This window comes from Myxine glutinosa, chromosome 6, assembly GCF_964187855.1.
Source record: "Myxine glutinosa chromosome 6, kmMyxGlut1.1, whole genome shotgun sequence".
Lineage (NCBI taxonomy): Eukaryota > Metazoa > Chordata > Myxini > Myxiniformes > Myxinidae > Myxine > Myxine glutinosa.
The window spans coordinates 104,798,622-104,826,592 of NC_136266.1; the positions used below are offsets into that span (position 1 = coordinate 104,798,622).

Consider the following 27,971-nt stretch of genomic DNA (forward strand, 5'->3'; position numbering starts at 1 on the left):
AAGATAAGAGATGGTGGTGAACAGCTGTTTTTAAGAATATATAAACTCCTTAAAATAAATATATAAACAACTAAATAAGCAAATAAGTAATTCTCACCAATTCGAATTTTGCAAATATGGGACTTTCAAAATGACGTATGAATGCTAATTAGGTCTTTTGCACATGCGCTGTATGTGTGTTTACACTGACTTGGTTCTGCTCAATGGGCAATTTTAACTTGCTATCGATAACATGAAATCTGATTCAAATCGTGTTTTAAACATAATTTTCAGCATTTACACAATAGAGTGGCAATGTCAGTGATTAACCATAATTGTTCTGTTGCTGAGTGAAAATCGGACTCACGTATATAGAGGAATATAATATATAAAATAACCACCTTTAGAGGCCATTTTCCCCCGCAAAGCGGGGGTTGGCCTTTTTCGGGCACCGTGGTTGTTGTTGTTTTTTTGGTCCCCTTTTTGAAGCAATGTTTTACGGCCGGATGCCCTTCCTGCCGCCAACCCTGTTTGTCGCCTTTTACGACAAACAGGGAATTACCAGTGAACTGGTACTCAATTAGCCGACCTCGGAAGGATGACAGGCTGAGTCAACCCCCCTGGTCGTTAATTCAGCGATCGACCAGGATTCGAACCCAGGATCCTAGGATCCTAAGCCGGTACCCTCGCCGCTAGCCCAACACCAGGGATTACGTATATAGAGGAATATGAGATATATTCGTGGATGAGACTGAGAGGTGTTGATTTCCTATAATTTCCTGTTAATACAATTAGCTAGCGGTGGCAGAAGTTATAACACACATATAAATGGACACTTATCCTTTCACCAATAGATGCAAAAATCTAGTATAATGTCTCTAGTAGCCCTGGAACCAAACAAAAAATATTAATTATAAAGGCACTCACAACCTATACAACTTCCACTGCCCCCTCTCCCACCTCCGACTCCAAAACATGACGAATAGTAAATATAATCATTTAAAACTTACTCTGTAAATCGACAAGCACCAGATACACCAAATAAATCGACAAGCACCAGATACACCAGATAAATCGACAAGCACCAGATACACCAGATAAATCGACAAGCACCAGATATATATTTAAAAAATAACCACCTTTAGAGGCCATTTTTCCCCGCAAAGCGGGGGTTGGCCTTTTTCGGGAACCGTGGTTGTTGTTTTTTGGTCCCCTTTTTGAAGCAATGTTTTACGGCCGGATGCCCTTCCTGACGCCAACCCTTTTTGCCGCCTTTAACGACAAACAGGGAATTACCAGTGAACTGGTACTCAATTAGCCGACCTCGGAAGGATGACAGGCTGAGTCAACCCCCCTGGCGTTAATTCAGCGATCGACCGGGATTCGAACCCAGGATCCTAGGATCCTAAGCTGGCACCCTAGCCGCTAGCCCAACACCAGGGTTACCGACACCAGGATTATCGACAAGCACCAGATACACCAGATAAATCGACAAGCACCAGATACACCAGATAAATCGGCAAGCACCAGATACACCATATAAATCGACAAGCACCAGATACACCAGATAAATCGACAAGCACCAGATACACCAGATAAATCGACAAGCACAAGATACACCAGATAAATCGACAAGCACCAGATACACCAGATAAATCGACAAGCACCAGATACACCAGATAAATCGACAAGCACCAGATACACCAGATAATTCGACAAGCACCAGATACACCAGATAAATCGACGAGCACCAGATACACCAGATCAATCGACGAGCACCAGATACACCAGATAAATCGACGAGCACCAGATACACCAGATAAATCGACAAGCACCAGATACACCAGATAAATCGACAAGCAACAGATACACCAGATAAATCGACAAGCAACAGATACACCAGATAAATCGACAAGCAACAGATACACCAGATAAATCGACAAGCACCAGATACACCAGATAAATCGACAAGCAACAGATACACCAGATAAATCGACAAGCACCAGATACACCAGATAAATCGACAAGCACCAGATACACCAGATAAATCGACAAGCACCAGATACTTTTAAAACTTCCTCTACTGATATGACCTTCCCAATGATGTCAAGAAACGTGAAGGTTTGTGTAGAACACACCCATCTATGAAGCTTCGCCCTTTCGCGAGCCCACACCATCAGGAGTTTTTGCAATACGGACTGCAATATATCAACTTTTTGAATGAGTTGATCAGGAAGTTATCCAAGTATTTTGTTGTGCGGAGGCAAACCCCTTTCTCACAGGGGTATGTTTACAAAGCACAAGTACTTTCAGCTTTTAAAAAAGTTTGTTTCATCATTACATTCGACACTTCTTATCTGGCAGGCATGAAATGCCAATTCACTTCATTACTAGGGGTTTCTGCGCATGTACATTGAGCAATCTGGGACGGATTACATCATTCAGAAAGTGCCCTATTCAAATGATGTCTGGAATGTATGTATTTGACTAGATTAGAGTTAAATGAAAAATGGAAAGGTCTAGAAAAGTGCACCAATTAGTGTCAGCCTCTGATGTAATCACACGCTCGAAATCCAGTCTGCTTATTTGAATAACGAAAGTATCATGTGTTACACACCATATGCGTAATGATATAATCATACATGGCTCGACTTACCGAGAAGCGAAGCTAAGATGCGTCCATCCACTGGGTCCATTAGTAAGGCATACTTCTCATAGTACAAGCTGCAAGAGGAATAGGTACAGTTGCTCTCCTATATGAATGGACCTGTCGGCTCACAAGACTGTTTACAACATGTAAGTCTTTTTTCATTACTACAACTCATGGGAGAGATGTGGTTAATATAGTTCGCTATGTATGCTGGCTGCTAGGGTGTGGTGCTGCAACACGTGCCTGGAATTTTCTGCAAGGTGCTGCACGATTTTATCAAGAACTTTCTCGAGGAGTGCCGCGCGCACCCAAAGGTGACGGACTGCTTGTCGGGAAAGTCCGGTGGCTTTGGAACCACTGGTGTTCTGCCTGGATATTCCTTCAATCCGTCCGCCACCCCTTCTGTGTGCAGAGAAGTAAATTGTGGAGGGGGAAAAGGCGAATTACTGTATATTCACAAAGTAATGGAATTATTGCTTCTTATGTCAAGTCTTTCCTCTTTTCAAACAGCCTTATCTCTAACCAACCCTCCGATCTCAAGTCTTTCCTCTTTTCAAACAGCCTTACCTCGAACCAACAGTTTGCATTCGGTCGCAGTCACTCAATACTGAACATCAAAACCCTCAATCTCAACAAGAGGTCTCAACCGTCTCCCTAGATATATCTCAGGAATTCGACATAGTCTGGCATGGGCAAGCTCTCTGTTTGTGGAATTCAAAGCCACCTTCATAAAAATGAATTGTTGACTTCCTCCACTGATGCAGTCAACATGTTGCGATCCCTCTCCTCTCCCAGTGGAAGCTGAAGTTCCCCAAGACAGTGTTTTGGACCCAGTCTTGCTCCTCAAATACATCATCGGCCTGTCCGATTCTCTGAAAAAACCTCTCTTCCTTTTTGCAGATGAGTCCAGACTGTGCTGTACAGTACCCCAATCCCATTGGTAGGCAGACTGAAGCTGCGTCGCTCTCTGCTGATCTAGAATTGATTATAGATTCTGGTCTGATAAATTCAACATGTCCTTCAAAGCTGGAAATTCCCAGTCTCGCCCTGTCGCATAAGGATTATCAAATGAACCCTCAGATATATTCCAATGGTCAGCCACTGTAAGGTTCAGTCTCTTGAACTTCTCAGCCTCACCATCAGCCATTACCTCTTTCTTGGGCCACTCATATTGCAAAGCTGGTCTCGAAAGTCAGCCATAGACTGAGCATCCTCCATCATTCCAAGTGTTTCCATGAAAAATTAGAACTACTCCTAGCCTACAAGGCATTTATCCATATCTCAATGGAGTACAGCTCTCCACTATGGGCTGGAGCCCCAACATCACATCTGTCCCTCTTAGATCCTGTGTAATATTAAACTCTCCACATTATGGGAACCTCCTATGATGAGGCCGAAGCACATTGGCTGCTGCTCTTACATCGCAAGCAGGTCGATGGCCTCTGCTCTTTACTACCTCTCCGCTGGTTTATCTCCCTCTGCTCTCCAAGTTATCTGACCCAAACTGCAACTCCAGTATGTACAAATTTGTCCAGTATCCCCTCCTCATTAAATTTCAAAAATATAGGTTGCCCACAACCTCAACTCATATGTTCCTCACTTTTCCTGTCTGTGGAACCACCTTCCGGATGCTATTCTATCCCACTCTTCCCCCTCGGGCTTCAAGTAGGCAGTGCGCAGCCATCTCTTGTCATCCTCAATTCCAACCCACAATATTTACCCATTACCCCTTCCTAACCCAACTCTCTTATTTGCAGATTAATGTGTTTCCTTCCTCCTCTCTCCTCTTTTCCTTTTCATTCATTCCCTTGTTTATTTGTCCAAGAGTTGCCCCTGCTGCCCTCCTTTCAGTCCATACCCTCCATGACCCTGCTCTTCCTTGGGTCTCAATATTGTAGGGAAGACCAAAAAAACGCACTTTGTACGGTATGTCTTAAAGGGGAACCCAAACGCTCAGACCACTTCAACACTAATTTACCCCTTTATACCCTATAAAATAGACATGATGTCTTTTTCAGTTTTGCGATTTATAAAGTCGATATTTTTGCGATTAAAAGTCAAATTGTTCTTCTTCTTCATGATTAGCCATGGCATCACCCAGTGATGTGGACTGCCACTTCTTATTGCACATGGGTAACATCAAGGAACGATTGAACTCAAACGGCAAATAATTTTCGAATTTCTACAAATATGCCGAGTCGTTGCATCCTTGGTGGTTGTAGTAATACAAACCGAGATGGTTTCATGCTACACCAATGGCCAAAAGATCCAAGGGTTGCCAGAAATTGGACGAGGTATGTCCGAAATACCTGAGTGTGGATCGGGCCTACAAAATGTTTGCTTTTGTGCTCGGAACATTTTACAGAGCACTGTTATGAAACAACAGAGATTGCTAGATTTTGTGGTTATCCGCCATGATTGAGAGAGGATTCCATCCCCACAATTAAGCTGAAGAAACAGCCGTCGCTCGAAACTGTGAGACCATCCAGCACCATTTTTGCCCTCCACAATCCCCCATCACCCTAGTTGGCAATACCCACGACCACCCCACACCACCCCCATAGCACCACTACCCCCTCCACTTTGGCGAAACATCAACCCGGCATGACATGGCATGACCACAGACACAAATGGCGTCATGGGGAAGTATGAAACTGGACGACACGACATCGGGTCAGCCTGCAAAGGCGGGACAAAGCAATCGGCGCCTATTTGGTCAGCGGTGTCCAAGTGTGCTCGGGCGGTGCAAGTGCTGAGTCCGTTCCGCATTATGTCCGTGCCGTATTCCTTCTTGAGTAATATAACTGATATATCAATTAATACAAAACCCCTGATGAACTCCCAACTGAACGGAAAAAGAAAACCTACCAATTTATAGTGAACATGCAACCGGCGTTTTAATCTGCACAACGAACATAGCACCGCCATCTTCTTCTTCTTCTTCTTCTTCTTCACTAACATAACGAATGCCTGATTCGCTCGCATGTCATAAGGCTCGAAACGATACAGATCTACAATTCCTCCAAAAGTGTTTCCCTCACTAATTATGTCTCCAATAGCTTCTTCGCAATCCCACTGATCCGTTTCAACATACTGAAAACCTTCAGCGTTGCTAATGATGGAGGAATCAGTATCGGAATCTAAGCTCATCATGTAATCCACCATTTCGATCAGGGTGAGAACATTAAGTGACGTCACCGCCAAATCGAAAATCGACACTTTACTAGGACGATTTTCGACACTGTAATTGCCAAAAAAATATATATTTCCCCTTCAAATTTAACCGTGACAGGACCGTAATTAATGATTGTCAATGGTTTTCAGGAAAAACAAGACCAAAAGTCGAACAGCGGCGTAGCTGGGCTTGTAAAATATTACAAACCACAAACATATGATTAGCTTTTTAAACAGTCGCTAATGCTGCATAAAACATTAAACAAAGAAATTTGGAGGAATCCCGACATCCGTGAGGTAAGTTTAACTTACAGAACTGAGGGAAGATCGACTGTAATCTATATACTCCACAAGGGTTGGGTTAATAACATCCTCTCAAATAACGGAGGCGAATTCCTTACTTCCGCAGTTCGTACCGTACACCGCTCATCATTGATTCATGTACCATACACCACTTCAATCCATTAACTTTGTATTCACGACATTGGGATTAAAGTGATATGGTCATATTTACTATATCGTTATTACTATTACGAAAACGATACAACTGAAACGATACACTACTGTATTAAGAAATCTGGGCTTAATTTGTCTGAAGCGGCCCGAAGGTGAGGCATGAAGCCTAAGGCCTATACGGACCGTTTTGTTGGAAGAGGCGTAACGCCGATGCTTTCGATATTTGATGGTCATTTTAACAATCGGTTTGTTTGTGTTTCACACTGAATGAAAAACGTAAAGGGAGAGCATGGCGATTGTGATATATGACAGGTTCGACAATATGTTCTGCATGAACGACATATAAATCAAAATGGTGGAGTGTGGAGAGTCAGCCGCAGCACTGCCGTAATGACATCAGACGTAATCACATCACCCTGTCATGTGACCAGATCCTCAGCTCTGATTGGTATACGTTTGATGGGACATACATACATACATACATACATACATACATACATACATACATACATACAGACAAACACTGTTCTAGACGGCTTTGCCCTATGCTATGGGCTACGCCGTAAAAATCGCGTTTGGGTTCCCCTTTAAACATTGCCTGAGACATTGCCTCAAATCTTACAATTCATTATCACACACTACCATACAAAGATCCATTTCAGACTTCATTGCAAAGTGGAGAGGCAAGGAGGCAAAATAATTACCGACTGAGTGCCTCTGTTGGAAGCTGCTGCAGAGCTTGAGGTAATGTCTGAAGAGATGAAATAAACGCAGCCACGGAATCACTGGTGGGGATTAGGGGTAGAGGTATGCAGGTGGTTTAATATTTGAACATTCGATTCGAGTCTTGTGTTTATCGTTTCTGTGAAAGGTCATAAGTAACAGTAGTTTCTCTGTAATCTAAAGCCACGCCAGTAAAAGTAAACGCTTTTAATCGGCACACCTTTGGATGACGACACACCGGAACGACTGGACCGCGCATGCGCGGTATCGACCATGCGTGCCTACGTCACTTTACTAACAGTGGTGAGATTAACATATCATGGTGTAGGGAAGATCTTGACATTTTTCATGACGAAACACCTTCATTGTGATTTAATTTCAGTGACTGTATAGAGGAACGTCACAAGCAAGCCCCCCCCCCCTTCCCACGCCTCCTCCCCCCAAGCCCTCTCCCTTCCACACATCTCCCTGCTCTCAAATGTTGTGTTTGTGTGCTTCCCCTTCTCTCCCCATCTTGTCTTCCGCTCCCTCTTTTTATATATTTTGTTTGTCTGGTTGATTTGTTGTGAAGTAAATGTTAGCTCTTTCACGAGCCTCGATTCAGTATACAAAAAAAAAGAAAGAAAAAAAAGGCAAATCTGGTAGGCCTACTGTATTTATTTTTGTTTTCTATCTCTGCAACAATTAATCCTACTATATCAGTTGTAAAACATCGCTGATAACCTTTAAAATCAAATGTAAATTGGTTCCTGCTGCAAAAATCGGAGCACTGGACCTGGAGCGTATCTGGGCCTTGGCCATTTGGTGCAACCCAAATTTGAAGGAATTTACGACGCCTGCCATTTTGACACACTTCCGGTCACGTGACCGCAACGAGTTTCGCAATCCACACCACCAGTCAGGAATGGAATCTTGCTGCAAAATTTCAGGCGGCTCGGCTCAGCGGTTTGGCCGGAAAAGTCGAAATCGGCTACGGACGGACGGTACACGATGACAATACCTTATCTGGAATTGCAATTCCAGATAACCTAACAAATAATATGCCACGTGTATTTTTATGTGGGACGTCAAACTATTCAACTGATGTACAGACACCTCCAAATAAATGAAAACCTATAAAACTTTCATATTACTCACATTGTGGCTATGGGATAGTGTGGCGGACACAAGCAAGAGGACACGATTTTCAATGCACCAGCAGGTGGCGCGAACGTCCAGGCGGGGAACTGGAAGGCATGCCCCGCCTATCGACCGATCGGCCACGCCCGGGGACTAGGCTTGGCCCCGGCACATATATGCGCGCTCCAAGCTCAAGCCCGCCCAATGCTACAGTTTGAGCTTTCCTAATAAAGACTCTTTTGGTTATCCAACGCGTTGTGGCCTACCTTTTTGGCAAGCAAGTTGTGTGCGTAGCACCGCACTTCACTGGTGACCCCGATTGGTTCAGCCGTTGCTGTCCACCGAACGCGCCATGGCCAACAACGCCATCACGGTACAACTCCCGGAGTTTTGGGAAGCACAGGCCGATGTGTGGTTCGTGCAGGCCGAAGCACAATTTCAGCTTCGAGGCATAACGGCGGATGAGACCCATTACTACCACGTGGTCGCCTCCCTCGGGCCCGGCACTGCCGCCCGAGTCATGTCCATCCTGCGGCACCCGCCGGTCGACCACAAGTACGGGGCGCTCAAACGTCTCCTCATCGCCACGTTCGGCCTCACGGAGATCGAACGGGCCGACCGCCTCCTGGACCTTCCCGAACTCGGCGACACACGACCATCCGTGCGGCTGGATCATATGCTGTCGTTGCTGGGTGACCAAGCCCCGGATTTCTTATTTCGGGCGCTCTTCCTACGCCAGCTACCCGCACAGGTACGCCTCGCGCTGGCCGGTTCCAAAATAAAAGAACCCCGCGCCCTGGCTACAGAGGCCGACAAGTTCTTCGCGGCTTGCGACACGCGGTCGGGTTACGGTGCGGCCGTCGTGGATCCCGAGGCTGATGCTGCTGCGTCCCTCGTGGCCGCTGCCATGCCCCGCCCACCACCACCACCGCCGAGAAAACCGCGGCCGCCGAAGCCCCCGCCGCCGCAAGCCTGGTGCTCTTACCACGCCAGGTTCGGCCACACGGCTAGGAAGTGTTGCCCGCCGTGCTCGTTTGACAAGTCGGGAAACTACCAAGCCGGCGCTCGGTAGCGGCCCTGAGCGTCGGCCATTCCGGCAGCCTCCTCTTTATCACGGACACCTTGTCCAGGCGCCGTTTCCTCTGCGATACAGGAGCGCAGGTAAGCGTCATCCCCGCCTCCACGTCCGACAAGCGAACCGTGGGCCGGGGCCCCGCGTTGCTTGCCGCCAACGGTACACCCATCCGCACGTTCGGGAAGTGTTGCCTTCCCCTGCGGTTCGGAGAGCAGCGCTTTCAATGGTCGTTCATGACCGCCAGCGTGCCGATGGCATTGCTCGGTGCGGACTTCCTATGTGCGAATGGGTTGTTGGTCGACGTAAAGCACAAACGGCTCGTCCAGGCAGAAACCTTTAGCTCGCTCGCTTGTTCACTGAGCAGCTCGTTGAGCGGCTCACCGAGCGGCTTGCCAAGCGGCTTGCTGGAGGGTTCCGTCCCGGCGAGTTTAGTTTGCACGTTTCCGGCAGCGGACGACTTTACCCACCTCCTCGCTAGTTTCCCGGCCCTCACGTGGCCCACCTTTTCAGCGGTGGCCGTGAAACACGGGGTGGAGCATCACATCCCCACGGTCGGGCCGCCGGTCTATGCCCGGGCACGTCGACTCGAGCCCACGAAGCTCGCCGTGGCGAAAACGGAGTTCACCATGCTGGAGCGGCTGGGGATCGTACGGCGCTCCAACAGCGCTTGGGCTTCCCCGCTGCACATCGTGCCGAAGCCCGGCGGGGGATGGCGGCCGTGCGGGGACTACCGCCGGCTCAACGATGCCACCACCCCCGACCGCTACCCGGTCCCGCACATTCAGGACTTTTCTGCCCGGTTGGCCAACACGACCGTGTTTTCGAAGGTGGACCTCATCCAGGGCTACCATCAGGTCCCCATCCAACCGGTCAACGTCCCGAAGACGGCCGTCATCACTCCTTTCGGCCTCTTCGAATTTCTGAGGATGCCCTTTGGGTTGAAGAATGCGGCTCAGGCGTTCCAGCGGCTTATGGATAGCGTCTTGTGCGACTTACCTTTCCTGTTCGTCTACTTGGACGACATCCTAGTCGCGAACGCGTCCCGGGAAGACCACCTGCTCCACCTTCGCACGCTGTTCAAACGCCTGGGCCAGCATGGCCTAATCATCAACCCTGCCAAGTGCCGTTTCGGTGTCACCACCATCGACTTCTTGGGGCACCGCGTCACCAAGCACGGGGCCGTCCCGCTACCGGCCAAGGTGGAGGCGGTCAGGGATTTCCCAAGGCCCCGCACGGTCAAGGGGCTCCATGCGTTCCTGGGCATGGTGAACTTTTACCACCGCTTCGTGCCCCACGTCGCCCAGCTCCTCCGCCCCTTGCACGAGGCCCTCCGGGGCAAGCCGGGCAAAGGTGACATCGCATGGTCGGAGCCGATGGCCGCGGCGTTCGCAGGCGCAAAGCTGGCTCTGGCCGACACCACCATGCTGGCGCACCCGGCGCCCGATGCACCGATCGCCCTCACCACCGACGCGTCGGATTACGCGGTGGGCGCGGTGCACGAGCAATGGGTGCATGGTGCTTGGCAACTGCTGGCGTTTTTCAGCCGGCAGCTTCGCCCGCACGAACGCCGGTACAGCACCTTCGACCGTGAGTTGCTCGGACTCCACCTGGCGGTCCGACACTTCCGCCATCTGCTGGAGGGCCGCCCGTTCACGGCCTTCGTTGACCACAAGCCCCTTGTGTTTGCGATGGCCAAGGTCGCCGAGCCATGGTCGGCACGGCAGCAGCGCCACCTCTCTGCCGTGTCCGAGTACACGACGGACATCCGTCACGTGGCGGGTAAGGACAACCCGGTGGCGGATTGCCTTTCCCGGTCCGCCATGCACGCGGTCCACCTCGGGGTCGACTATGCCCGGATGGCGGAGGCCCAGACCGCCATCCCCAGCGTCCAGGCCTTGCGGACCACCATCATGGGCCTCTGCGTCACCGAGGTGCCGTTCGATGTCGCGGGCACGGCCCTCCTATGCGACGTCTCCCTCGGCCGGCCTCGCCCCATCGTGCCTGCTGGCTGGCAGCGCCCGGTGTTCGACGCCATCCACGGCCTGTCCCACCCTGGCGCAAGGGCATCCCAGAAACTCGTTGGGGCAAAGTTCGTCTGGCATGGCCTCCGGAAGGACGTCCATGGCTGGGCCAGGACATGCCTCGCGTGCCAGCGCGCAAAGGTCCACCGCCACACTCAGGCACCGTTGGCCCCGTTCACCGTGCCCGAGCGGCGGTTCGACCACGTGCACATTGACTTGGTGGGACCTCTGCCGCCCTCGCGAGGGTTCACCCACCTCCTCACCATGGTCGACCGCACCACACGGTGGCCGGAGGCCGTCCCATTGGCGGCGACGTCTGCGGCTGAGGTGGCGCAAGCCTTTATCGCCACTTGGGTTGCCCGGTTCGGTGCCCCCTCGGACATCTCGTCCGACCGCGGCCCCCAGTTCACCTCAGAGCTCTGGGCCGCGGTGGCGCAAGGGCTCGGGGTGAAACTACACCGCACCACGGCCTACCACCCCCAGGCCAATGGCCTGTGCGAGCGCTTTCATTGCTCCATGAAGGCCGCGCTCCAGGCCAGCCTCTGCGATGGCGGCTGGGTCGACAAACTCCCCTGGGTCCTGCTGGGCCTCAGGACGGCGCCCAAGGACGACCTGCGTGCGTCCTCGGCGGAGCTGGTCTTCGGGCAACCACTGCGGGTAACGGGTGAATTTATCCCCAACTCCACGGCTCCTTGGTCCGCGGCAGAACAGCGCTCCGCCCTTCAGGAGACCGCCCGGAGGTTCGCCCCGGTGCCAACGGCACACCACGGTTGCCTGCCTTCCCACGTCGCCCTGGAGCTTCGCACGGCCAAGTACGTGTTCATCCGGCACGACGCCCACCGGACACCACTACGGCCCCCGTGCGACGGGCCCTTCCGCGTGTTGGAGACCGGGGACAAATTTTTCACGGTCGACATCGGCGGTGCCCCGGATCGCATTTCCGTGGACCGCCTCAAGCCGGCCCACCTCGATCCGGACCACCCCCCACCAGCGCCTCTGCCTCCGCGTCGAGGCCGCCCCCCGGCGGTCGGACCCCCGGCACCCCCGCCAGCAGCTCTTCCTCCGCGTCGAGGCCGCCCCCCGGCGGTCGGACCCCCGGCACCCCCCAGCCCCGCCGTCCCGCCACCCCCCCAGACCGGCACCCATCGCCAGGGGGCGTTTCGGCCGGGTCATCCGGCTTCCCCGCAAACTCACCCTTCAGGTGCGCAGGAATTCTGGGGGGGGCGCGTGGCGGACACAAGCAAGAGGACACGAATTCAACGCACCAGCAGGTGGCGCGAACGTCCAGGCGGGGAACTGGAAGGCATGCCCCGCCTATCGACCGATCGGCCACGCCCGGGGACTAGGCGTGGCCCCGGCACATATATGCAGGCTCCAAGCTCGAGCCCGCCCAGTGCTACAGTTTGAGCTTTCCTAATAAAGACTCTTTTGGTTATCCAACGCGTTGTGGCCTACCTTTTTGGCAAGCAAGTTGTGTGCGTAGCACCGCACTTCAATAGTATAGTTTAGCACACTCGGGGCAGTATTGCAGGAAGAGAAAACAACGGTGCAGGTCAGCACCTCCATTGAGAGCATTATCCGTGTGGTTATGTTTTCACACTCTTGTATGTTTGTCTGCCTGTCTGTGAGCACAATATCTCAAAATGTTATGGACGGATTCGGACGAAACTTGGTGGACAGGTTGGGTGTGTGTGAAGGATGCGTTGTTCGATTTTGATGAAGATCTGGATCCGGATACTAGAATTCTTTAAGTTATTCTTCACCATTGAGAGATAGGGTCAAAAACGATGTACTGTATTCTATATAGCACGATATTTCAAAAAGTTATGAATGGATTAGGCCAAAAACGTGACAAAAACAAGCTCATTAGATTTTAGTTAATGTCCGGATGCAGTTTCGGCTACAAAAAAAAATCAGTGGAGTGAATGGACTACAAAACGCAAACGTTCAGCCTAGCAGAGGTATGCACTACACCTCGTGCCGTTCTAATTACCTCCGCCACGGAAGGTGGACATAGGTGAGGGTTAAGGTTGTTCGGGTTAGGGTTAGGGTTAGGGTTGGGGTTAGGGTTAGGGTTGTTAGGGATAGGGTTAGGGTTGTTAGGGATAGCGTTAGGGTTAGGGTTGTTAGGGTTCGGGTTAGGGTTAGGGTTGTTCGGGTTAGGGTTAGGGTTGGGGTTAGGGTTAGGGTTGTTAGGGATAGGGTTAGGGTTGTTAGGGATAGCGTTAGGGTTAGGGTTGTTAGGGTTCGGGTTAGGGTTGTTAGGGTTAGGGTTGTTAGGGTTAGAGTTCGGGTTAGAGTAGGGTTAGGGTTAGGGTTAGTGTTGTTAGGGTTAGGGTTAGGGTTGTTAGGATTAGGGTTGTATGTATGTTTTCACCCATGATTGTCTGTTTCTTTGTTTGTTTGTCTGTCAGCAGGATATCTCAAAAAAGTGATGGACTGATTGGGACGAAAATTGGTGGATAAGTTTGGTGTTTGGGAAGGACGACTTTCTTCAATTTTGGTGAAGATCCGAATCCGGATTCGATAATTTCTGACATGATTCTTCATCATTGAGAGATGGGACCAAAAGCAATGTACAGCAAGATATCTCAAAAAGTTGTGGCAGTTATATTTTGGTTCAGGTCCGGATCCAGATCTCGCCTATCAATGGGATACAAAACATGAACTGTTCAGTCTGGCGGAGGTATGCGCTCTACCGAGTACCTTTCTCGTTTTATAATGCTTTTGTGATGTGGTTGTGTTTCTCAGATGGTTATCAGGGTAGGGACTGTATTTTAGTGAAACATTGCATGTTTCATGTATTGATAATCATTGAAATCATTGATAAAATTATTGTATTTCAATCATGAAACATTGCATAATGCAGCTTGTAAAATGAATTTTGTATTTAAATAAAACAATGATAATTAATCAGCCTGGTTGAGGGTGATAAATGACATCACAGAAATATTTCCTAGTTGTGGTTTGAAACATGGGGAGTGGCATTTCAGACATGAAACAGCCAGGCGAGTCAATCGATGATGACAAATTTACTCATTTTATTTGACGGAAATGCAATTTTATTAACTTCTTTGCAAACACAATGAACTGTGGTATTCAAGAAAAAACTATCCAACCCTTCACATCGGAAATCCTAAATGTGACGTCATAAAAAGCGATGGTGTTAAATTGTGTCGATCTATAAGCCTGCATTTTTACCTGCGACATGTCGCAGGTCTACAACAGCTCTGCATGGTTGTTGTTGTTGTTGTGATTCTTCTTGGGGGTCAATTTTCTTTCGGTCATCTCATCTTGATTCTCGGAGATGAATTTGTAAAATGGGTCGTGGAGTCCATCCGTCCATCAACTTTTTGCTGTTTTTGCTACTCCTCCCTTATTAACCTGCTGGTTGTTCTGAACACATGAATAGAAGACAGTAGCTCGCACAATCACTCATGCTTCGATTTTGCGATTTCATATCGTGGGGGCTTTCGGGAGTGAGGAGGGTGTGAGGGGGGAGCGGGGTTATCCCCAAAAACTCTGGATCCCTACTTATCCCCTATTTACTAAACGATTGCTCTGAAACCCGATACAGCCCTTCTACTCGATGGTCCACACAATCGCTCAGGATTCGATTTTGAATCATGGGAGCTCTCAGGGAGAAGAGGGGGGTTACCCCCTGAAACTTTGGATCCCTACTCGTCCCTTATTTACCAACTGATATCTCTGAAACCCGATACAACCCTTCTACTTGATGGTCGTCTGCAGGATCGCCCGGTCTTAGATGTTTCGATTTCGGATGGTGCTCCTAAGGGGGTTCCCCCAAATCAGCAATGGTCTGAACTACAACCTTAAGAGATGACCGTCAGCCCACTCAGGGCTATTTTATTGAAATGTGCACCCAATGGTAGGGTAGCTGCCTGACCCCCACCTACATTTGTCGCTTGACTCTACCCACCATAGCACCAAGCCAAAATAATATGGCCGCCATCTTGTTTTTTCTGTTGGGCCAAAGACATCTGTCCGTTAGGCCTCTGCCGATTATACACTGCCTGGGTTTGTTGCGTCAGATGTCCATTGGCCTTGTTTGGGTCGAGTGTTACTCAAAATGAGGGACCCCAAAAAGTCTAATGGATGTCAAATATAAGTTTTTAGTAAGGTTTAATCAAGCCCCTCAGCACGCGGCTCTCTCTGAAAAAAATAGCGTTACGTAATCTTTGAACGGCCCCATATTGAGTTAAACAATCCGTGACCATGACGGAGGCTGTTCCGTGTGACCGTGTGTTCTGATATAGCCATGACGGAGGCTGTCATGGATGAGGTGTCACAGTTAATCCTTCAATAGCCCATTAAATGTGTGTTTCCCAATTGGCCGTTCCCGGATTTTGTTGCAGGTTGTGACCACAGTGCAGTTATTCTTGTTTTTCCCATGAAAAGGGTCCTCACCTTCCCTCCACTCGCCCCTCCAAGGCTTGAACGTGACGGCAGAGCATGGCAGCATGTGGGCAAACACGTGCCGCCTTCACAAAAAGCGCAGCCACCTTGTTGGCACGGAGCAGGCCCGCAGCTCGGCGCTTAAGGCCGTGCAGCAGACTTGCCTCCACAGCCGCTGTGTGTGGGATATAAGCATCGATTCATAAACTTGCGTGAACAACTTAAAGCGCTAACATTATACTTTAAATTTAGATTCTTATCCCAAACTATAATTGATTAATCCCATTTAATCGATATGAAGATTTGCTCATTGTCACGCAAAAAGGCCTATTCTTGCAAAAGATACTATGGAAGTGGGTACATCAAAGTGGATGAAACATGAAAGTACTATACTCGATAGACAACCGTGAAATGGGGTGAATAGGGACAGCAAGGTGAATAGGGACACAAACTGAAAAAAAGTTCGGAAACTTTTTTCGCTGAAAATTGATAACCATACTGATTTGTTGATATTTGGGTTAAAAGTGTTCTCTTGCTTTTTTAAAAAGCAACTTATAGTCCCTATTAACCCCATATATGGGTTAAATAGGAATAAATAGGATTTTTATGGCTGTCCCTATTCACCCCGTTTTATGGGTGAATAGGGACAGTCACTAATACAAAAAAATAATAATCAAGAAACAATCCTGAGTTTCCAACTTATTGCTAAATTGATAGCTCAGATGGATGCACATAATATGCACCCATAATATAAACCACGGTGCCAATGAAAAAAAATATGGGATAAAAAGTTTCTCCAAACTGTCCCTATTTCTTGATTATTATTTTTTGTATTCGTGACTGTCCCTATTCACCCGTAAAACGGGGTGAATAGGGACAGCCATAAAAATCCTATTTATTCCTATTTAACCCATATATGGGGTTAATAGGGACTATAAGGAGATGGCCCGCTCCCGTTGTTTGTGGCCGTTGTTTGCGGCTGTGGCTGTTTGCCGCTGTGGTCTTGATGAGCGGCTGTGGTCGTTTGCCGCTGCGTTTGCCGCTTTGCCTCCTCGACCTTGGCCTCGTACTCATCCCTTCGCTCCTGCCTGGCATGGCTCTGAGGTACTCCGCCGCAAGGCTTCTTCTGCTCAATACTCACTCCACCCCATCATGCATCTCTGCAATGAAATCCCACAGACTCCTGCGACGACCCAGATATATTCATAGAGGCTCCGGTCGTAAGTTTGTTTACTTACAAACCGGTCACTCCATTCCCGTACTCTGGTCGGCTCAGCGCATTCCCACTCATCGTCCCAGCGCACCTGGTCACAGCAACGCACACGATCGCACCTCCTGTCTGCAAACCCTGGCTAAATCACCTGAGTTCATCCCCACCGTACAAAGCAACATCAAGCTCACCCTGTTCAATACCCGGTCCCTCAACAACAAAAGCCTCATCCTGAATGACTACATTCTGGATAATAAACTGGACTTTCTCTGTCTCACTGAAACCTGGCAACAACCTCTGGACTACTTCTCACTCAACCTCACTACACCCAATGGATATTCTTACATCAAGAACCCACGCTCGGAGGGCCGAGGTGGTGGAATTGCCGTAATTCACCGACAGGACATCAAGACCAGCCTCATCTCCATCTCATCTGCTCCATCATTTGAACACCTGGCTTTTAAACTCTCTGGTCACACACAGTCAGTCATGGCTGTCGTCTACCGCCCTCCCAAACCACACCCATCATTCCTGTCTGACTTCTCCTACTTTCTGACCCAGCTCTGTTCCCTCTCCCCCTCAATCCTCCTCCTCGGTGATTTCAATATCCACATGGACTCCACTGACTCCACAATAACCACTGACTTCACTGATTTACTCACCTGCTTTAACCTCACTCAACATATCAACTTCCCTACCCATAACCGTGGGCACATTCTGGACCTTGTCTGCTCTACTGGATTAATTTTGCACCATCTCTCTGGCTCCGACCTCACCCTCTCTGACCACTTAGCCATCACTATGACCATCAACATCCCCACCCCAGCACCAAGGCATTATCGCACTATCAACTTCCGTAAGCTAAACGCTCTTTCACCTACCTCATTCTCATCCACCCTCTCTGAAAAAATGTCCACTTCTCCCTTCGTTGACCTCCACACCCCTTCTGACCTCACTGACTACTACAACCACACTCTCTCCTCCTGCCTTGACCAGCTTGCGCCTATGAAAACCAAAACAGTTTCTTTCACCCATTCTGCTCCCTGGTTTACCCCTGAACTCCGCCTGATGAAAACTCGTGCTCGCCAACTTGAAAGACTCCGCAATAAAACAGGTCTCACAATTCACTCCCAAGCCTACAAGGACCACCTACAACACTACAAAGATGCCCTCTCCCGCGCCCGCTCCACCTACGACTCTCAAATTATCCACTCTGGCTCTGGAAACCCAAAAGCACTCTTCTCTACAATAAACAAACTCCTCAGCCCCCTGAACACCACCACCCAGTCATTCACAGTAGACAACTGCATCTCCTTCCTTTCATTCTTCCAATGCAAAATTGACAACATCTACAACAGCTTAACCACCACCGCACCCACTCCCCCTCAAACCACCTGCCCCCCCTTATCCTGCCAACCCCTGTCTCAATTCTCCCCAGTCTCCCCTACTGACCTCTCTGAACTCCTCATAGGAATGAAAACTGCCACCTGCACTCTTGACCCCATCGCCTCCAGCTTTGTCAAGACCTCCCTTCCTGCTCTCTCTCCACTTATCACTGCAACAATAAACTCCTCCCTGTCTACAGGCATCGTCCCACCATCCCTCAAAATTGCTGCTGTTACCCCCATTCTGAAAAAACCTGGACTCAATGCTGACACCCTAAATAACTTCAGACCCATCTCCAACCTACCCTTTCTGTCAAAAGTTTTGGAACGCGCTGTAGCCACTCAACTCAAACATCACCTCTCTGCCAATAACCTGTATGAAACATTCCAATCCGGATTCCGCTCCAACCACAGTACTGAAACTGCTCTCCTCAAAAATCACCAACGACCTTCTCCTCTCCTCTGACGCTGGCAACCTCAACATTCTCATCCTCCTCGACCTCAGCGTCGCCTTTGACACCATCAATCACACCATCCTCCTCGCCCGACTTGAAACCACCTTTAACATTACCGGCACTGCCCTCTCTTGGATCAAATCATACCTCTCTGACAGACGCCAGTTCATCTCCATCAATAACTGCAAATCCCCCACTGCTCCCCTCCCCCAAGGTGTCCCACAAGGTTCAGTTCTCGGCCCCCTCCTCTTCATCCTGTACCTGTCCCCCCTTGCCCTTGGTCACGTAATCCGCCGTCATGGTCTCCAATTCCACTGCTTCGCCGATGACATCCAGCTTTTCATCTCCACCAAGTCCATCTCCACCGCCACCCACTCTATCCTGACAAACTGCATCACTGAAATAAAATCCTGGCTTCAAATCAACTTCCTCAAACTTAACTGTGATAAATCTGAAATAATCATCATTGGCCCAAAAACGCTCACCAAATCCACCCATAACTTTGCCCTCAACATCGACGGTTTCCCAGTATCCACCTCCCCTCACATCCGGAATCTTGGCATCATCTTTGACCAAACCCTCTCCTTCGACAAATACACTAAACAGATCACAAAGACAGCCTTCTTTCACCTGAAAAACATCGCCCGTCTCCGTCCATCCCTCTCCTCCACGGCTGCAGAAACCCTCATCCATGCCTTCATCACCTCCCGTCTGGACTACTGCAACAGCCTCCTCTATGGTTCACCCTCAATAATCACCAATAAACTCCAATACATTCAGAACTCCGCTGCCCATCTACTCACCCATTCCTGGACCCGTGACCACATCACCCCCGTCCTTTACAAGCTTCACTGGCTCCCCATCCCCCAGAGAATCCAGTACAAAATCCTCCTCTTGACCTACAAAGCCCTCCATAACCTGGCCCCATCCTACCTGGCTGACCTCCTCTCCAGACACACTCCCACCCGCAACCTCCGCTCTGCTGGTACCAACCTCCTGACCCCCCCCCCCCCCATGCGGACCAAATTCAGATCCTGGGGGGACAGGGCCTTCTCCATCGCTGCTCCCACCCTCTGGAACTCACTACCTCACACCATCAGAGACTCCTCCTCACTCACCACATTCAAAACATCACTCAAGACCCACATGTTCAACACTGCATTCAACATTAAACCACAGCATTTAACCCCTGACTATCTCTTCTCCTTCTCCTTCCTTTTGCTTTGATTATTTACCTATTGATTTTTGTCTTTTTGCACTTGTTTTTTGTACTCTGTCAAAGCGCCTTTGGGCTTCTTGAAAAGCGCTATATAAAATAAATGTATTATTATTATTATTATAATTATTATTATTATAAGTTGTTTTTTAAAAAACAAGAGAACACTTTCAACCCAAATATCAACAAATCAGTATGGTTATCAATTTTCAGCGAAAAAAGTTTCCGAACTGTTTTTCAGTTTGTGTCCCTATTCACCCCATTTTACGGTACTGCTTTGACGGCCACAGTTATTCCCACTTTTTTTGAGGTAGGTTTTTGTCCAAGTCTTTCATGAACTATCTAGGCCCGAGGCCTGTGTGGCTTGGCCTGATGTTCAACTAAATCTGATTTGGGCAGAAATTTGCAATTTGTTCAGGGTGCCGGTGACGATCTTTGCGAAAGAGATCCTGGGATCTTTAATCTCCATTTTCAAAGGTCCATCTCAAAGGTAAGTAAGTACCTCTACACCATATCCTGCAGACTGGTTTAAATTATAGCTTTATATCCATACTGGAGGGCTGTCAAATGTTGAGCTGGCAGCATGGCATACAGGTACGCACACTCACCTCTGAGCTGTCCACACAGTGTTCAGATCTCGACCGGCTAGACATTGTCATCCTGGTGCTTCACAGGCAGGGTGGGAAATTAATCCCAGAGAGCCTGTCTGCGAGCACTGGTGGTTGATGGGCATGAAAGATCCCACGGTGTCTTTAGCAAATAGAGGGCGAGTTATTGCCGGGACCCTGAACAAATTACAAATTCCGACCGAAATATCGAGGGACTTATATCAGTCGCCCTCTACCCTACAGGGGGCACGCTATCAGTGGCACAGCCTGATCACTCCCAGCAATGATGTAAATGAATAGCCTCATTGTCGACACGAAATAATAATGTAGAATATGCAGTGTGGTTCAATGAAATCCAAGCAGATTACAGGAATTAAACTGAGGAAGGTTTGTATTTGTGAGAAACAGGGAATTACAGTTGTGATGTCACACAAAACATTATACCAACCACAAAATGACACAATGGTGCTGCTGTCCTCGTGAATAAACTTTCGAGTCACCGATTCTTCCATTATTTGCTTTACCTGTGGAAGGTAAGTGTTCAAAGAAACAGGAGTTTGTAAAAACTATCCCCCACACCTCACTCTCTCCCCCCCCTAATCCCACTCCTCTCTGACTCTCTCCCATCCCTCTCTCTACCCACCCCTTTTCCATCCCTTCTCCTGTCCCCATACCTTCTCCTGTCCCCATACTTTCTCCCCTCCCCCTCTCCATTCTCCCCTCCCTCTTCCCTTCTCCTGTTCCCCATACCTTCTCCTCTCCTCCCGTCTCCTCCCCTCTCCTCTCTTCTCCCTTCTTCTCCCCTCCCCTCTCCTCTTCTCCCTTCTTCTCCCCTCCCCTTTCCTCTCCTCTTCTCCCTTCTTCTCCCCTCCGCTCTCCTCTCCTCTTCTCCCTTCTCCTCCCCTCCCCTCCCCTCTCCTCTTCTCCCTTCTTCTCCCCTCCCCTCTCCCTCCACCTCCCCTCCCCTCTCCCTCCGCCTCCCCTCTCCCTCCGCCTCCCCTCCCCTCTCTCTCGGCCTCCCTTCCCCTCTCCCTCTGCCTCCCCTCCCCTCTCCCTCCACCTCCCCTCAGCCCCTCGCCTCCTCTTCCCCTCCCATATATATATATACTGTATATGTACTGTATATACACACAGAGATTCTCACACATCTATATACTGTACATATTATGTATAAGAGCGAGTTGTGTCTGTGTGTGGGAAGCCTTTTCTTTGATTATATATATGCAATTCCATATACCCTGGACCAATCTCCACTAAATTCTGCACACCCAATGGGGGTACCCAAGGTCTTGTCATGAACAAACCCCACCTCCCCCCAAGGGCAAACTGAGCAATCGGGGGAGAAGGGCCTTGGTAAGAAAGGTGACCAAGAACCCGATGGTCACTCTGGCTAAGCTCCAGAGATCCTGTGTGGAGATGGGAGAAACTTCCAGAAGGACAACCATCACTGCAACACTCCACCGATCTGGGCTTTATGGCAGAGTGGCCAGACGGAAGCCAAACAGTTCAATCTTGGTTTCATCAAACCTCAGAATCTTGTTTCTCACAGTCTGAGAGTCCTTCAGGTGCTTTTTTGCAAACTCCAATCAGGCTTTCATGAGTCCTTCACTGAGGAGAGGCCTCCGTCTGGCCACTCTGCCATAAAGCCCAGATCGGTGGAGTGTTGCAGTGATGGTTGTCCTTCTGGAAGTTTCTCCCATTTCCACACAGGATCTCTGGAGCTCAGCCAGAGTGACCATCGGGTTCTTGGTCACCTCTCTTACCAAGGCCCTTCTCCCCCCGATTGCTCAGTTTGGCCGGGCGGCCAGCTCTAGCAAGATTCGTGGTTGTTCCAAACTTTTTCCATTTAAGAATTATGGAGGCCACTGTGCTCTTGGGAACCTTCAATGCAGCAGATATTTTTTTGTCGGCTTCCCCAGATCTGTGCCTCGACACAATCTTGTCTCTGGGCTCTGCAGGCAGTTCCTTCGACCTCATGGCTTGGTTTTTGCTCTGATATGCATTGTCAGCTGTGAGACCTTATATAGACAGGTGTGTGCCTTTCCAAATCATGTCCAATCAATTGAATTTACCACAGGTGGACTCCAATCAAGGTGTATAAACATCTCAAAGATGATCAAGAGAAATGGGAGGAACCTGAGCTAAATTTCAAGTGTCATAGCAAAGGGTCTGAATACTTAAGTAAATGTGATATTTCAGTTTTTTCTTTTTAATAAATTTGCAAAACTGTCTAAAATCCTGTTTTCTCTTTGTCATTATGGGGTATTGAGTGTAGATTGATGAGGGAAAAAAATGAATTTAAACGATTTCAGCATAAGGCTGCAACATAACAAAATGTGAAAAAAGTGAAGGGGTCTGAATACTTTCTGAATGCACTGTATACCATACACTTGTGCAAAACTAATGGCATTACTCGGCTATATTTCACTTGTTACCACCTTCTGTCATGTTCTTGCAACAATCTATAGTGTGTGTGTGTGTGTGTGTGTGTGTGTGTGTGTGTGTGTATGTATGCATATGTGTGTGTGTATGTATGTATGTGTGTATATGTATGTACAGTATGTGTATGCATATGTATGTGTGTATGTGTGTGTGTGTATGTGTGTGTATGTGTGTATGCATATGTGTATGTGTGTGTGTGACTGTATGTATTGTTGCGGATATGAGATTGGCATCCATCCATATCCGCTTGTAAATATTCCCCTATTTCCTCCATACTTCCCAACTATCCCCAATCCCCCATTCCCTAGTCCCATTTTCTGTCAACAACACTCTGTAGACCCGACCTTCCCCTATTTCCCCCATTAAATGTCGCATCCAGGTCCACCGCATCTCACGTAGACAACTATAGGACATCTTGCTAGTTATTCTTAGTCTATGTCAGTTAAGGACTCGTTTCCATTAATTCTGACTCTTCGTTGCACCAGAATGTGATTGTATGGCACCGTTAGGAAGTTTAGGACCTCCCAATACCTCCCCGCAGCTCTTCCCCATGGTACAACAACAACAACAACAACAGCGGCGGCGGCGCGGGGAGTGTGCGTCCTCACTCCGGCTTGGTTGGTAGGGGGTGTTGAAAGGGCACCAAGCCTTTCCAACGAGCCGCCATCGAGCATGTGCTCGACGGGGTTACCACGTAGGGGCTCGCTGTCAGCTCCTCGTCAAGGGCGGAGCCCGGTAACCCCCCGCACCCAATAGAAGCGGCGGACCGATCCCATCTAGGGCGGAGCCAACGAGCCGAGGGCGTGTCACTCCCCGCTGAGCATGCGCAGGAAGAGGGAGGTGACGTCAGATGCGCCCTCAGCTTGGAGAGAGAAGGACGCCACCTCCGAGCGCTGCAATACCTCCCCGCATCTCTGGACCGGACCGTGTTTGATTCTGCCCCTGAGCCAAGGTGCACCTTGTACTATCGACTGCCTGTCCTTCCCTGCCATCAATCCCTGTGTAAGTCAGTCTTGTTCCGTTTGTCTGTGGTCTGTCTGGGATAGATAAGATTGTGTCTAAGTGCCTATCTCTTCTGTGCTTTACCTCTTACCTTGTAATCTACCCCTTTTCTCCACCACCAATTATATCCTCCTCCGGAGGTCTTGAGAACTGTACCCCTTGTGTCGTTTCATTTATCCCAGCCGTTGTGTCCTTTCCTTCATTGATTTAGCATAGCGCGACTTGGTCAACGTCGGGTGGAATCGGGTGAGTTGGGGTAATCGGGTAAACTGTGCGAACACGGCGGCCATTCCGCTCGGCCCATCATAACACCTTAAGCCGTGTCCGTAACAATTGGTGTCAAGGAGTGAGATTGGACCCGAAGCGCGCTTAACGCGCTCAAAATTACAAGCAGTGTGAAATTTGTTTTGTTTTAAAATAAAAACCCGAATTTTGAAAGTCGCGCTATGGCAGATCAAGACGGCTGGGTTCCGGTAGAGGAGAGTGAGGCAGGGTCGATCCAGGACCAAATTGAGGGACAAGAGGAGAGTGAAGCAGTGAGGGCGGCAGGTTCGCAAAATGGCGTCCTCGCGCACGAGGCTTCAGGCGCGCAAAGTGGCGTCCTCGCGCACGTGGGTGTAGCGGCACCAAATTTTGCCGCGCCCGCGACCGTAGCAGTGCCGTTGGTGGATTTGAACCTTTCTGTTATACAAATGAAGGCCCTTATGGACAAGAATAGCGAAGAAATGGAAAGCAGAATGATGGGGGTAATGGGGAACCGGATGGATGCTCAGAGTGAGCAATTGGGGGGTAATGAGGGACGAAGCGAGGGGTACCGGTGAGGCGTTAGACAATGGGATAAAAGAGGTAAAGAATGGGTTAATGGGGGTAGAAAACAGAATGGCCGCTCAAGAGAATCAAATGGAAGGGATGCAAAAGGGGTTAGAGGGGTTAGAAAACAGTATGGAAGGCAAATTGAGGGACCAAGCGGAAAGGGAAGTTAAAAAAATGGGGCAGCAGATAGAGGGGGTCAGAATGGGGGTAGAAACTAAATTGGATGCTCACAGGGAGGAAATGGAGCAGATGAGGGTGGCATCTGGGCAGGAGATGCAAGTGATGGGAGAGGAGATCAGAAGAGGTGTGAGTGAGGAGGTCGGAGGAGTGCGCGAGGAGGTGAGGCACTGTAAGGAGCGCATGGAGAAGGAGGTGAGAAAGGGGACTGTAAAATTGCAAGGTGGTATAGAGGAGTTGACGCTGGGAGTAGAACAACTGACAGTGGGACAAAAGGAGTTGGGGGACCAGGTAAAGAAGAACACAGCGGTAATAGAAGGTTTAAAATCGACACAGAAGGAGATGAAAAAGGACGTAGGGGTAATTAAAAAAGAGTGTCAGACGGTACATGAGGACCTGACGAGGAAAATGAACAAGGTGGTAGAGGTGATGGAGGTTAAAGAGCGGGAGGTGCGGGAGCACATAGAAAAAAATAAGGTGGAGTTAGAGGAAGAACTTAAGGGGGCGCACGAGGAGATGAAGGAGGTGAAGCAGAAATTAGAAGAAGTGGAAGAAGGGGTGAGCGAAATTAAGAAGCGACGGAGAGAGGATAAGAAAGAGATAAAGGAGGAAGTAAAAGAATTGGTCCAAAGTCTGTGTTTGGATCGTGATGAGGTGCTCATTAACCGGATGAGGGATTCGCAGGTGATGGAGGAGAAGCGAAGAGAAAGAGGACCCGGTGTAAGTGGTGACCAATATGGTCGTGCGTATGATGCGCCAGGGGATTTAATAAGCTTGGGGGTCGAGATGGACCCGGGTGTTCGTGAGAGGCCATTGGTGAAGTGTGCGACAGGTCTGGTGTGCGAAAAAGAGGGTGTGCGAGAAAGATGTGTGACGGACAGGTACATGGGGAAAGAGTGCGCTGTCAAAAGTAAGGAAGAGTGTACACCTGTGGTGAGTGTTACAGAGGGTGTAACGGGAGAGTGTGTGCGAGAAAGGTGTGTAACGGACGGGTGCATGAGGAAAGAGTGCGCTGTCAAGAGTGGAGGTGAGAGTAGTAAGAGTGACACGGAGCGTGAGTTGGTTGTGACAGGTGAGAAAGGAAGCACACCTGGAATGGTAGAGCGTGTGTGGGAATGCACGCTGGAATTGGTAGTGAGGCACGTGGTTGGGTGTGCGAGTGAGGGCACACCTGTGATTGTCACAGAGGAGGTGACCGAGGAAGGGGCGCGAAGAGGTGTGTTGGTGAGGTGTGCGAACAACGAATGTGTGCCAAAGTGTTCGGTGGTCAGGTGTGTGACCAAGGCTGTGAGTGGAATGAGTGTACCTGGGTGTGATAGAGAAGGTACGACGAGGAGCATGGAAACGGCTGGATGTATGAGCAAGAAAGGGGTAGCGTATGCGTGTAAGCATGCAGGTGAAGCATCGACGGTAACCGGGTTAGCGGTTAGAGCGACTTATAGCCGAATCGGGCCCTCGGTGCGTGCCGGGCTTCGCGTGCCGCGAGAACCAGCGGGGATCCGAGCCACGGCGGGTTCGAAAGGACCGCCGTACGCGATCCACGCTGGGCCTCGCTTTGAACGGCCGCGTCCGTGCTCCACTAGGCGGAGCGGGCAGCCCGATAGGAAGGGTCGTCATGGCGACCACTTTTTGTTGAGACGTGCCGGCAGGTCGAGATCGGGACATTGGATGGCTCCACGCCGAGGTGGTGCGTGGGATCTCGGCCCGGGTAAGCCCCCGTCCCTGCACCGAATGCGGGACGTATCCAGCCGCTGGCATCAAACAACCCGCATTCATGGCTTGGCTGTACGAAGCCGAGCTTTAGAAGTTAATTGGCGCACCGAGAGGCATTAGTAAGTAGACTGTAATGACGAGGATAGTGTTTTGGCCCCGAAATTAGAAAAACAAAATTTGATGATTGGCAAAGGATTGGCAGTAATGATTGGCAAATTTTTGATTTGTTGAAATTTGATGTGCAAAATTGGTAGTGGGAGATGCCCGATGTGGTGGGATGGCAACTCTGTCATCCCTCACAAGGGGGGCAAATGCGCTATAGTTTATGGGGTTTATGGCAGTGAAAACTAGCCCGGGTGGGTTAGGATATTGTGTGTAGGGATCTAGCGAAGATGACATTAGGTAACGTTAAGGTTAGTTAGTGACAAGGATACCTGTAGTGGGGACGTAGTAGCTTAGTGGATGATAATGACGAGGGAGCGCAATAGTTTAAAGGGACGACTGGGAAGCACAAGTTTCAGAGGGGAGTAGGTAGATGAGATGATGCCATGTGTGTGAGGATTGAACAGGTGTGATTGCACAGGTGTGCAACTGGACAGGTGTGTGGAGCAGTGTATGAGTAGTGAGTGTTGTGGATCAGCGCGAATGCGCTTGGGGGAGAGAAGGGTGCAGGCGGCACCAAGTATGAGAGCACAGGTGTGCAAGTATAGGTGTGTGGAATACATGGAGTATTGGAATGAGTGGTGTGGAGAGAGTTGGAGTAAGTGGTACAGAGTGGTGTGCATGGTGCGAAGGTGTGGATGGGGGAAGAGTGGACCCCTTTCACGAGTACCCGGGGCGGGTAGTGTAAGTGTTAGGTAGAGGGTATAGGTAAATTGTGGTTGGATATTGGCATTTGTGGTGCGGTTGCAGAAGTATTGTGGATGGGTGCATTAGTGTTGTGGAAATGGCTGGGCGTGTAGCCTGTTAGTGTGTGTAGTTGGTTTGGGCACTCCACCACTGTGAGGATGTCGGCCAGGTGAGGCCGCAGGTGGGCTCTGGGAGCCGTTAGTGTCAGTGGGTGCCTGAGGATCCCGGGTGTGGATCGGGCAGCCCGTGCCAGAGAGGGCACTGAGGGGGTGAGAGTGCGAGAGGGCCTTCCCCAGTTAGTTAGGTTAGGGTGAGGAGCAGGTAAGCTCGGGTGGCAACTACAGTGGTGGAGGTGTGCAGGTGGGTAGACCTGCTGGGAGAGCTACACGCCACAGCCCAGAAATTGTGCGAGGGCACCGGGAGATGAATCGGGGGAGTGAGACCCCAAATTGAGAAGCACCACAGTTTGGTCAATGGGAATTGGTTTT

At 49.6% G+C, this 27,971-nt stretch overlaps 1 protein-coding gene across 1 annotated transcript in view; it reads right to left on the bottom strand.

The window, feature by feature from the left end:
* Positions 1 to 15,713, bottom strand: part of LOC137416593 (small G protein signaling modulator 2) — a 113,168-nt gene extending 97,455 nt beyond the window's left edge. Inside the window, exons 1-4 of the mRNA XM_078781055.1 lie at positions 15,626 to 15,713; positions 6,964 to 7,044; positions 2,873 to 3,031; positions 2,636 to 2,703 (exon numbers count right to left, since the gene is read on the bottom strand). Coding sequence (XP_078637181.1) covers positions 2,636 to 2,703; positions 2,873 to 3,031; positions 6,964 to 7,044; positions 15,626 to 15,672 — 355 coding nt within the window. The 5' untranslated portion in view covers positions 15,673 to 15,713. The remainder of the gene's footprint in view (positions 1 to 2,635; positions 2,704 to 2,872; positions 3,032 to 6,963; positions 7,045 to 15,625) is intronic.
* Positions 15,714 to 27,971: the final 12,258 nt, after the last annotated feature.